Raw genomic sequence first — 13,301 nt, 5'->3', positions numbered from 1 at the left:
AAGCCATCAAATAAAATAAATGTTATAAGTTACATATCTTTGTAATAGTAACGACTTGAGGAACATATATAACAAGACAGTTTTACCCCAGGACGAATGGCGTAAAAAAAAAATTTCACCACACATTAAATTTTTTTCTGGTTTTGCAGTGTACTTTATGAAAAAATTCAGCCTGTCATTACAAAGTACAATTAGTGGCGCAAAAAATAAGGGCTCATGTGGGTTTCTAGGTGAAAAAATGCAAGTGCTATGGCCTTTTAAAGGGGTAGTGCGGCACTAAGCAATTATTCACAAAATAACACACATTACAAAGTTATACAACTTTGTAATGTATGTTACGTATGTGAATGGCCCCGTTCCCTGTGTTCCCTCCCACCCACGCTAGACCCGGAAGTGTTGATGCATTATATTCATCTGATTCGTGTCGACCCCCGGCCGCCATCTTGTGACAATGATGTCATCTTCGGGAGGCCGGCCGAACGGCTCCATCCGTCCCTCATGCCGGCCCCCCTCTGCCGCGTCATCAGCTGCTCAGCCGCGATTGGCTGAGCATAATTATGCTCAGCCAATCGCGGCCGAGCAACTGATGACGCGGCAGAGGGGGGCCGGCATGAAGGAGGGCTGGTGCGGTCGACACAAATCAGGTATGTATAGTGCACTACACTTCCGGGGGTGGGGGGACACAGGGAAGGGGGCCATTCACTAACATATCATACATTACAAAGTTGTATAACTTTGTAATGTGTGTTATTTAGTGAATAATTTTCTAATGCCGCACTACCCATTTAAGCATAAGGAGGAAAAAACGAAAATACAAAAATTGAAATTTGGCCTGGTCCTCTAAGGGTTAAAGGGTTTGTAGGAATTAATTTTACTTTTCAGCAAGTATGTGATCATTTAGGGTTCTGACCTCTAGGTCCCCCAGGGATCTCTCTAACAGCGCCCCGATTCTTTTGTTTTGAATGGAGCTGAGGGTCAATGCATGACCCACCACTGTATTCATTCTCTATGGAGCTGCTGGATAAATCAGAGTACAGCACTTGGCTATCTCCGACGGCTCCATAGAGAATGAAGGGAGCGGCAGGTCACAAGCCAATCCACAGCTCCATTCAACACAAAGGAGTTGGGGCGTCATTTGAGAGATCTCCAGTGAACAGCCCTAGAGGACTGCGGGCAACTGGGCATCAGTCCCTATATTGCAATTACACAGAACAAGGACAAGACAAACTTAAATATAAGGGGAAGTCAACAGGTTGGGGTCAAACCAAATGAGCAGCTAAGTACCAAATAGTACCACTAATCTAACAGCCGGCGAGGATTATGGGAACTAGGGAATGTGTATATATATATATATATATATATATATATATATATATATAATATACACTCACCGGCCACTTTATTAGGTACACCATGCTAGTAACGGGTTGGACCCCCTTTTGCCTTCAGAACTGCCTCAATTCTTTGTGGCATAGATACAACAAGGTAGTGGAAGCTTCCTCAGAGATTTTGGTCCATATTGACATGATGGCATCACACAGTTGCCGCACATTTGTCGGCTGCACATCCATGATGCGAATCTCCCGTTCCACCACATCCCAAAGATGCTCTACTGGATTGGATTGAGATCTGGTGACTGTGGAGGCCATTTGAGTACAGTGAACTCATTGTCATGTTCAAGCAGAAATCGAGACTCATCAGACCAGGCAACGTTTTTCCAATCTTCTACTGTCCAATTTCGATGAGCTTGTGCAAATTGTAGCCTCAGTTTCCTGTTCTTAGCTGAAAGGAGTGGCACCCGGTGTGGTCTTCTGCTGCTGTAGCCCATCTGCCTCAAAGTTGGACGTACTGTGCGTTCAGAGATGCTCTTCTGCCTACCTTGGTTGTAACGGTTGGCTATTTGAGTCACTGTTGCCTTTCTATCAGCTCGAACCAGTCTGCCCATTCTCCTCTGACCTCTGGCATCAACAAGGCATTTCCGCCCACAGAACTGCCGCTCACTGGATGTTTTTTCTTTTTCGGACCATTCTCTGTAAACCCTAGATCAGCAGTTTCTGAAATACTCAGACCAGCCCTTCTGGCACCAACAACCATGCCACGTTCAAAGGCCCTCAAATCACCTTTCTTCCCCATACTGATGCTCGGTTTGAACTGCAGGAGATTGTCTTGACCATGTCTACATGCCTAAATGCACTGAGTTGCCGCCATGTGATTGGCTGATTAGAAATTAAGTGGTAACGTGCAGTTGGACAGGTGTACCTAATAAAGTGGCCGGTGAGTGTGTGTGTATATATATATATATATATATATATATATATAAGATCAGGGGTCCAGTTCAGAAAATGATTGAACCACCCAGGGACGGATTAACTTTACCATAGGCCCCGAGCTGTTCACCAAACCTGGGCCCCCCCCACCCCACTGTAACTATGGTAGCACTAGCCTGGCGTTCATCGTACAGGACAGATAATGTCATGATGTCCTGATTTGTGCAAAATTGCCATTAAAAACAGTGATTTTTTGCAAATCATGGCGGAAGTGTAGCCAGGAGACAGTACACCACTGAAAGTATAAGTCTTTTTGGGTGGTCATGGGCCCTCCAGGAGCTCAGCGCCCCGGGCTGCCGCCCAAAACGCCCCTATTATAATCCACTACTGGAACCAGCCCCTGATCTTCACAAAGCACACATGCTGACAAGAAACAATGACTGTCAAAAAGACCTGGCAGACATTCCCAATACTGCAGCACAGCTGCATGATTCAAAACTTCCACCTGGTAGCTTGGACCCGTTGCTGGGGTCATCATCAGGTCTCCAGCCAAAGAAGAGGACGTCGGTGGAGTGCTGGAACGTAAGGATTTACCAGTACCAAAAACTACGTACATACAAAATACAAACAAAAATACAGTGATTTTATTTGGGGTGGGGTGGTTGAACTTTGGTGCCTGACCCCCTTGATTTTCCTGAGGTGTTTAGCAACAGCTTCCTCCACATGTATGTATATAGAAAAAAGTAGGAGAGATAGCTATCGCTATATATTTAGGTTTGTACTGCGCATGCACATGCCCTCCAATGTGAGCGGTCCCGCACGCATCAGTGTTGCCAGAGGTAATGACAGGCAGTAGTGGTAATGCAGCTGCCTGTCATTATTCCCTTAAATGCCGCAATGTATAGGGATTGTGCAGTTTATTTTGTTGCTCTTTTCCATCACTGACGCCCCTCTGGGAGCATCCGGAATTGCGGACGCTGCAATACGTTTTTTTTTTCATAAACATAATCATGATGGTTTACTGTCAGGAAATCCTGATGGTTTCCTAAAGCCTCCTGAACGCTTTATAATCAGGAATTCCTGACAGTACAAACTGACAGAGACATGTAAAGGGAGCATTACTGCTAAGCTACACATTTTTTTCAATATAAAGTAACATTCTGTGTATTTACCAGCTTATGTACTGTGTTACCTTAGGTCCAGGTGACCCTGCTTAGTTCTGCAGATTTCTCGGTGGAGAATTGCAAGGACTGTGTGAAGTCTAGTTGTGTCTGCGCCAGTCAAGCAGTGACCTTCGGCTGGAATATCACTGCCAACATCATAGGTAATTGTCACAGTAAAGAGTGCCAGTACTGGGGACATTCATATGAGGCTTTTCACATTATCTGTATTTTAAGGGCACAGCATAGCTCCATCTGTTTTGCAGATAGATGCTATGTTCCCACTTTGAGAACATATCAGGCGAACACCATATGTTCATTATTAGCGGCTGTCCTGTTAACGAGACGTCCGCATTCCCCCGAAATGCTTTGTGTCATGCTGCAGGTATCAATGTAACTAAATGATGGAACACAGTATAAAATCTGCATAATTAAATCTGGGACATCAAGTCTTCTGCAGATCCCATATGTGTGACTGGACGCTGAAAGGGAATCTGTCAGCTGCTATTCACATTCCAAACTACTCACAGTGTTAAATAGCCGTAAGGTCACGGAGACACATGGGGGGGGATTAAGACTCATACGGCGGTCTTTAATTAGGCCCCACCCCCTTTCCCTCAGCCAGATTCACTAAGAGGCACACGGTAGTGGGAGAAATGGGACGTTCTGAGCACGCATCGAAAAAACTACTGGAAGATGCAGTCTTATAGCAGTGCACAGAAAAGAAACAGCATGAGAGACGGGGCAGGCAGAAAACTGCATCAGAGGAGCGGGATAACTACAACCACACGAAGAGTGTCAGGGGGAACATAGGTATGTTTGGAATTTTTTTATTTTTTACCAGGCTGCCCGGAATTTCCCCTTTAAGACTCATTACACAGAGCGATTATCAGCCGAATTAGGCAGATATTACTCCGTGTAATAAAGATAAAGATCAGCATTGTCTTTCAACAACTTTAGGCTATGTTCACACTACGTAAGTTTCCGGATGTAGCCCGTTCCGTGAATAAGCGGCCGGAGACTTACGTAGTTTGCGTACAATGGAAAGTATACGATGTACGGCGGCACAGTTCACACTACGTAAGAACTTACACGAGGATCGTACGCGGCGCCGTAAAAAATGAATCAGACCATTGTTTGAGGACGAAAATGCCGTAACTTACGCCCGTAGCGTTACATGCGGCCCCGTACGTAGTGGTGATTTCTTCATTTTGAAAGCTTTTTGTGCCGGTCCAAAAGGTTCTGTTGGGTGTCCGGGGCTAGGCGAAGATTTCCAAGTAAAAGACCGCTGTCAGATCGCTACGTAGGGCGCTCGGGAAGCGTAAGTAGACTGCTGGCGTAAGATCGCGCTCCGTACGTAGCCGGCCGCAAGTAGCATAAATCCGCGGCCGGAGTTTAACGCGTATATGTCCGCCCGCACATATACGCAGTGTGAACATAGCCTCAAAAATCATCATCACCCCAGAGCTATGTACTAATATCCTTTATCAGGACTTGCATTGGAGGAGAGAGCAGGAGACCTGGAAGATGTGGTAACCCCTTTAACCCCTGGCCTCTGCAGCCTGTTTTGGCCTATTTTTCAAATCTGACCTCTCACACTTTATGTGGTAATAACCTTGTGATGTTTTTAACTATCCCGATGATTCAGAGACTGGAGTACCGGCCAAAATGTGGGCACATTCGGGTGCATCCGTATTCCAATTACCCATAGTCGACAATGTAAAGTTCGGCCAGAGCAACACTTTACATTGTCAGTCCTGTCAGTCTTGACTAAGTCCTGGTTATGGGTTACAGAGTGGAGGGGTCAGGTTAAGGCAAGAAAGTCATGGCAGGCAGAACAAGTTAGGGGTCAGTAGTCCAGGTCATATACAGTAAGGTCAATGCGGTAAGTCAGTAAGGTCAGACAGAATGGATAAAGAACACTTTTTTAAGGGATAAATCACACAATTGCTAAGGCAACAGGAAGAAGATGGAGCTGCCTCTTATATACAGTAGAGAGCCAGGATAGGAGGGGGAAAAGAGGAATATAGAACAGACAGTAAAGTAGTGGCAGCTCAACCTAGTGCGGGGACCTCGTACTACCCTAAAAGGACAGGTATCTGTCACGGCCGCGGCGGCGTCCCGTGCTCCGGGCCGCCGCCGAGACTCCTCTCTTCCCCATGCAGCAGCCGGTGTCCATAAGCAGGGACCCGGCGCTGCTGTTACTTCGGCCCCGGGGGGCGCCTCACCCCTCCACGCTCCTGTCCGTCGCTGTGCCGGCCGGCGCGCGCGTCCCCGCCTCCTAGGGCGCGCGCGCGCCGGCTGTCTCAGATTTAAAGGGGCAGTGCGCTCCTAATTGGTCATGCGCACAATCACTCCCTATAAATTCCAGCCCTGCCCCAATGCAGGGGTTGGAGCCTCTACATGCTTCCCATAGCGTTTGGCCCAGCTCCCTGCTGTTCCTGATACCTGTCAGCTACCTGGTCCCTAGTCCTTGTTCCTGTTTCCTGCCCGCTACCCAGTCCCTACTCCTAGTCCCTGGTTCCTGCTTCCCGTCTCACTGCTGTTCCTGTGTCCAGCCTGTCACCTGCGGTACGCCTACACGCCACTGTCAGTACCTGCTCCTGCCACGCCTCGCCTGCCGTCACCAGCAACCAAGCCAGGGGTAGCGACCTGGGGGTCGTCTGCCGCAGCAAGTCCATCCCGCTTTGCGGCGGGCTCTGGTGAAAACCAGCGGCCCCTTAGACTCCGCTCCCTGGTGAGGTTTGTGCCATCGCTGGTGCCGGTCCAGTGGATCCACTACTCCAGGCGTTACAGTATCCCGACACTATAGGGCATAAGGCGGTCAGATTAAAAGGTATCTATATGCGAGTACAAGTATCTTCTTCTTCTGTTATTCACTACGCTATCCCGGCAGAGTACACAGCTACATTGGACAAGATGCTCCTCTACTCTACTTCCCTCTTGCCTACAAACAACTACTACTACTACTACTGCCTCCTACCTGCACATACAGTTGCCAAAGTATTGTTGTATTGCACTGAAGATCTTAAGTAAACAGATGTTATTCTGGTTAAGTTATTGGCCCGGGCTTCAGTACAAGGATCTGTCATTTTATTTTTTTATCTACTTTTAACAATTTATTAATCCATATATATAACATTTTTTGTATAGCAGAGTTACTGTACATATGCACTTCTATATACCTGAAATGTGGCCTTCTGGGGTCTCAAGGGTCCCTTGATCAATACCACAACCATTATGTGTGCTCTAGGATCATTGAACATCACGATGAGAGCTGAAGCAGTGACCAGCGTTACGTTATGTAATGGAAAATCCCCATATGTGCCTGATGATGGAAATGTAGACACACTGCAAAGACAACTTCTAGTCAAAGTAAGTTCCAGAGATCTGTAGTAACAGAGTATAAACACGTTTTGCACAGTACAATTTGGATCGACACATGAATAAAATTAGGTGTATAATTTCTTATATTAAATGAATTTGCCTGATATTCACACTGTCCCTTATCCTTTATTTTTATTTAGCCTGGAGGCATCAGGAAAGAGAAAACTGAAAATATGTACATATGTCTTAATGGTAACACTCAGATCACTTAATTTAGAGTTAAAGCATTGAGTAGTTTATATTTATGCCTTATTTTACCACACATGGATCAGTCCAGTCATAACATTAGTATCCAATGCCTAACATTGTTTCACCTACCTTCGTATTCTGACCCATTGAAGCTTGGACTCCACAATACTTCTGAAGGTCTCCAGTGGTACTGTATGTAGCACCAAGACGCTGCAGATCCTTTAAATCGTGAAATTTGATTTCAATGCATCTGACATGTTTCTCCAGAACATTCCACATACAGTATCATTGATTGGACTGAGATCTAAGGAACCTAAAAGCAGGGTCGGGACAAGGAGTTTTGGTGCCCTAGGCAGAGAAGGCAAATGGCGCCCCCCCCCCACATTAGAATTGGTGCTCCCCGCACAGTATAATGCCCTGAATGTACCCCCACACTGTATTAAGAGCCCCAATACATACAGTAGTTACCCTATAACACTATTTCCACCATACAGTGATTACATATTACATGAAAACTGCACTGAACAGAACAGAAAGATATCCGCAATGATACCATTCCATAATACCGCCACACCATGACCCCTATCACTACAACCCTATAACTGAGCAGTTACATCCAGTGACTCACATGGGCCGTCTTCTCCGATCTGTCACATTTTCTTTTTCCCTCCATCCAGCCTGGGCCACCTAGAAGTCGTCTTCTGGCTGTGAATCTTCTCTCCAGAATCTGTCAGAGAAACATTTTAGGCTCCAACACATACAGTAGTTAGGTCCCTTGTACCCCTATATAGTAGTTACACTCCTCTGTGCCCCCATAGTTTTAAGGTGTCCCTGTGCCCCAGTATTGTAGTAAAGCCCCTCTGTGCAGCCCCAATATAGTATAGACTGCTGTGTGCTGCCCCCAGAAATATATAGACCCCCTGAGTGCTCCCCCATAAATATATAGATCTCCTGTGTGCTCCCCCAGAAGTATATAGACCCCCTGTGTGCTCCCCAGAAGTATATAGAACCCCTGTGTGCTCTCCCAGAAGTATATAGACCCCGTGTGCTCCCCCAGTTATATATATAAATCCCGTGTGCTGCCCCCAGTTATACATAGACCCCTGTGTGCTCCTCCAGTTATATATAGACCCCTGTGTGCTCCTCCAGTTATATATAGACCCCTGTGTGCTCTTCCAGTTATATATAGATCCCCTGTGTGCTCCCTAACCCTTCCCATATAACAGTAATTCTCCAAAACAAACAAAAAAAACCCACTTACACTCACCTGGGCCATGCGTCTTCTCTTCACTGCACTCTTGTGGCAGAGTTACCTGCGGTCACAAGAGGCCGCTCTCCCCATCGCATAACAGTGCACCAACACACCCCTGACCCTGCAGAGCATCACATAACAGTGCACCCACACACCCCTGACCCTGCAGAACATCTCATATCTATGCACCTACACACCCCTGACCTGCAGAACATCTCACATCTATGCACCCACACACCCCTGACCTGCAGAACATCTCACATCTATGCACCCACACACCCCTGACCTGCAGAACATCTCATATCTATGCACCCACACACCCCTGACCTGCAGAACATCTCATATCTATGCACCCACACACCCCTGACCTGCAGAACATCTCACATCTATGCACCCACACACCCCTGACCTGCAGAACATCTCACATCTATGCACACACACACACACACACACACACACACACACACACACACCCCTGCAGAACATCTCATATCTATGCACACACACACCCCTGCAGAACATCTCATATCTATGCACACACACACCCCTGCAGAACATCTCATATCTATGCACCCACACACCCCTGACGAACATCTCATATCTATGCACCCACACACCCCTGACGAACATCTCATATCTATGCACCCACACACCCCTGACCTGCAGAACATCTCACATCTATGCACCCACACACCCCTGACCTGCAGAACATCTCACATCTATGCACCCACACACCCCTGACCTGCAGAACATCTCATATCTATGCACCCACACACCCCTGACCTGCAGAACATCTCACATCTATGCACCCACACACCCCTGACCTGCAGAACATCTCACATCTATGCACCCACACACCCCTGACCCTGCAGAACATCTCATATCTATGCACCCCCCCCCCCTGCAGAACATCTCATATTTATGCACCCACACACCCCTGCAGAACATCTCATACCTATGCACCCCCCCCCTGCAGAACATCTCATATCTATGCACACACACACCCCTGCAGAACATCTCATATCTATGCACACCCCCCCCTGCAGAACATCTCATACCTATGCACCCCCCCCCCTGCAGAACATCTCATATCTATGCACACACACACCCCTGCAGAACATCTCATATCTATGCACACACCCCCCTGCAGAACATCTCATACCTATGCACACCCCCCCCCTGCAGAACATCTCATATCTATGCACACACACACACACACACCCCTGCAGAACATCTCATATCTATGCACACCCCCCCTCCCCCTCCCCCTCCCCCTCCCCCTGCTGACCAGTGCCCTCAGTGTGGCTTACCTCCTGCTGATCTTATACACTGCCCTCACTGCCTCATAAACAGCCTAGGAAACTAGCTGCCTCATAGAGCCTAGCAAAGGAAGATAGCTCCTCCCACACTGGTCACATGGGCATGATGTCATCAAAGGTCCTTTATACCTCCTGGACACACTATTCCTGCTGCTGTATGTAACAGTTACAGTGCAGGGCGGGCGGGCAGACAGGCAGGGGGGGGGGGGGGGGGGCGGTAGGATGGATTGGTAAATAAATTACTTACCCATCCAGATGGCGCCCCCTGACGTTTGGCGCCCTAGGCCATCGCCTACCCCTGCCTACTCTTTGTCCCGGCCCTGCCTAAAAGGCCCAACTTGATCTCCTTGTTATGGTCGAGGCATTATCCTGCTGAAAGATGCCACTTGTCCATTGTAGGCATGGTCAGTGGGGGGTAGCAGTCAGCATTGGTGCTATGACTGATCTGTTTTTACGCAGCCCCATACATAGCAAGCTGCAATGTCCTGAGTATTCTAACACCTTTCTATCATAGCCAGCAAGAACTTTTCTAGAAATCTGTTTACAAGCTACTGTACGATCTTCTTTTTAGGAACACTTTTGGTAGGCACTAACCACTGCACACCAGGAACACCACACAAAACCTGCCATCTTCGAAAAGCTCTAACCTGGTTGATTGGAAATTAATTTGATTCCTGTCCCAGGTGCTCACTAGTGATGAGCGAATACTGTTCGATCGAATAGATATTCGATCGAATAGTGAGATATTCGAATATTCGATATTAGTACGAATATCCCACGAATATTCGATAAATATTCGATAAGCGTTCAAATCCCCCAGCTTCCATTTTCACCCTCCAAATGGTCAAATAGATGTTTTTCACTAAGGCTAGGTTCACACTGCGTTTTCAGCATCCGTTTAACGCATCCGTTTTTTGCAAAAAACGCATGAAAAACGGATTGCAAAAAACGGATTCATTTGTGTGCATCCATTTTTCCATTGACTTCCATTATAAAAAAAAACGGATCCGTTTTTTTTGGCGGACCAAAACGGACCAAAAAACGTGATCGAATATTCGCTCATCACTAGTGCTCACATTCTTACATTTAACCATCTTTCCTGCTTCCAAAATCAACTTCAAGAACTACCCGGTCACTTGCTTCCTAATCTATCCTACCCACTGGCAGGTGCCATCAGATGGTCCATGTTATTTACTTCACCTTTTATTGGTTTTATGTTATGGCTGATCAGTGTATAAACCTAATACATCTCAAGGCTATGTTCACACACAGTATTTTTGCTCAGTATTTTTCAAGCAAAACCAGGAGTGGATTGAAAACACAGAAAGGCTATGTTCACACACTGTTGAAATCAAGTGGATGGCCGTCATTTAATGGCAAATAACTACCATTATTTCAAAACAACGGCCATTGTTTGAAAATAACAGTAATTATTAGCCACTAAATGGCGGCCATCCACTCCATTGTGTGAACATAGCCTTTTTGTGCTCAATCCACTCCTGGTTTTGGTTGCAAAATACTTTGTAGGAACATAGCCTTAGATTTTTTTTTTCTTGACCCACAAGGACAGAACTTCTCGAATACCATATTTTCTGGCATATAAGGCGACTGGGTGTATAAGACGACCCCTGACTTTTAAGAAGATTGTCAGGGGTTCACCTTATACACCGGAAAATGGTAACCCCCTGCTGCAATCAGGCAGGGGTTAACTGCAGCTAAATAAAAAACCAAACAAACAGTTAACTCACCTGGGGCTCGTTCTCGGCATCCACATGTCTCCTGGCCCATTCCCGGCGCAGGAAGTGTGACGTACACTGCCTGCACCGGAGATCCCCGACGCTCTCCTGAGTAGCCGAGCGTCTCATCGGAGAAGCTCGGAGACACTCGGCTGCCGGGAGAATGACAGAGGCTTCAGGTACTTCCAGAGCCTCTGTTATTCTCCCGAAGCTCTCCCGGAAGCCGAACTTCTCCAGTGAGATGCATGGCTGCTCGGGAGAGCTTCGGGGATCTCCGGCACAGGGAGTGTACATCACACTGCCTGCGCCAGGAATGGGCCAAGGAGACGCCCAGATGCCGGGAATGGGCCTCAAGTGAGTTAACAGTTTTTTTGTTATTGTGGTTGCCCCATACAGTGGGGATGCGGACCTCCACCATACGGGGCGACCATACCCAGCATATAAGATGACCCCTGACTTCTAAGAAAATTTTTCGGGGGTTAAAAAGTCGTCTTCTAGGCCGGAAAATACGGTATGTACAATATTGTCTTTAATCAATGTATCTCTGTTTTAGATTCTGTTGACACCAGAGAAAGAATCTCACTTACACTTCCAAGTACATGGGTGGAGAAATCAAAGAGTGCATACATCTCTGTGCTGGGTAAGAGAATAAAAAATCTCAAGTCAGATCCTAAAGATAAATGACAGAGAACGAGAACAATACTAGTGTCCTAAAAGCATGAACTGGTCACTTAGGCCTCATTCTCAAGTTCAGTGATTTTTCGGGGCCTCAAAAACTCCCGCTATTTCTTCTCTGTGATCCGTATTTGTATCCCTTTCCGTAAAATGTGAACAGTACTAAATTTGCATAGATTTGATGCATGTTTCTTTACGAACGGCATGGATATGACAACCATGACGAACGTAAAATATGTGGATCCCTTAGACTTTTATTGATAATCTGTACCGCAATCACAATCCACACTACGACATGTCCTTTTTTTTTTTTTACGGATTAAATTAAAACGCACTGTGTTTATAACTAAATAGAAATCAATGTGCTCTAAGTTGAACCATGATTACAGATCCGCAATTACAAACAACTTTACGGGACTTGTGAATAAGGCCTTACCATGGAGTTTGCAAGTTAAGGCCGGGTTTACACAATGTAAGACACCGTTCTGTGACACTGCAGTACTGGCTGGATGAACCCCATTTCTTTTGAATTGGGATGCCGTCGCATTCCAGTGTGCCCGCATTATAATTACCTAAAGCAGACAATGTAGAGTACGGCCAGAGCCGCACTTTACATTGTTTGTACAGTCAGTTTTGTGCAGTCACTATTTAATGAATAGCAGCCACACAAAACTGACATGTCAGTTTTTTATGCGGCTGCGAGGAATCCCGGATGCAGTGTATACCATAGATTTCAATGCAATGTATATTTTCAATGAATACCGGACTACATCGTATACTCTAACTTAAGGTCCTATTCCAACAGTGAGAAGCAAACAAGAGCTATCAGCGTTCATTTGCTCCTCGATCTTTGCTCGCTGCAGCCGCTATTCCGCGGGAGGGGCCACGGGGAGGTGCGGGGGGCTGCCCGGGTAATCGTTAGATCGTCCGGGCAGCCCATAGAGGATAGTGGCAGTCTGCTGCCGCCGCTCCTGTTCCGTGGAGCGATGGCAGCAGATCGCTGCTATCACAGTCGTTTGTTTTCTAACATGTTTGAAGGACAAATGACGCAAAGATCAGCCAACATGAACGATGTCGGCTGATCGTTGCCTTCTATTCCACGGGACGATTATTGGCCATAACCGCCGATATTGGCCGATAATCGTTTCAAGGAATAGGGCCTTTAGACTAAATTCACATGTTCCTTAATTTCTTTCCTTTTAACAGAAAAATTTAGAGCCCATTGATTTCAAATATACTGTCCGTATATTTATGGATTCACAATCCGCAAAAACTGCATCCACAAACATTATGGATAAGCTCTAGTACGGACTAAT

The 13,301-nt window shown here is 46.5% G+C and overlaps 1 protein-coding gene across 1 annotated transcript in view; it reads left to right on the top strand.

The window, feature by feature from the left end:
* Window positions 1-13,301, top strand: part of LOC138799970 (alpha-2-macroglobulin-like protein 1) — a 56,112-nt gene that overhangs the window by 20,668 nt on the left and 22,143 nt on the right. Inside the window, exons 8-11 of the mRNA XM_069981775.1 lie at window positions 3,465-3,591; window positions 6,681-6,802; window positions 6,955-7,006; window positions 11,864-11,950. Coding sequence (XP_069837876.1) covers window positions 3,465-3,591; window positions 6,681-6,802; window positions 6,955-7,006; window positions 11,864-11,950 — 388 coding nt within the window. The remainder of the gene's footprint in view (window positions 1-3,464; window positions 3,592-6,680; window positions 6,803-6,954; window positions 7,007-11,863; window positions 11,951-13,301) is intronic.

Source organism: Dendropsophus ebraccatus, chromosome 8 (assembly GCF_027789765.1).
Source record: "Dendropsophus ebraccatus isolate aDenEbr1 chromosome 8, aDenEbr1.pat, whole genome shotgun sequence".
Lineage (NCBI taxonomy): Eukaryota > Metazoa > Chordata > Amphibia > Anura > Hylidae > Dendropsophus > Dendropsophus ebraccatus.
The sequence above is the reverse complement of the archived record's forward strand: the minus strand, read 5'-3'. Positions and strand labels throughout refer to the sequence as shown.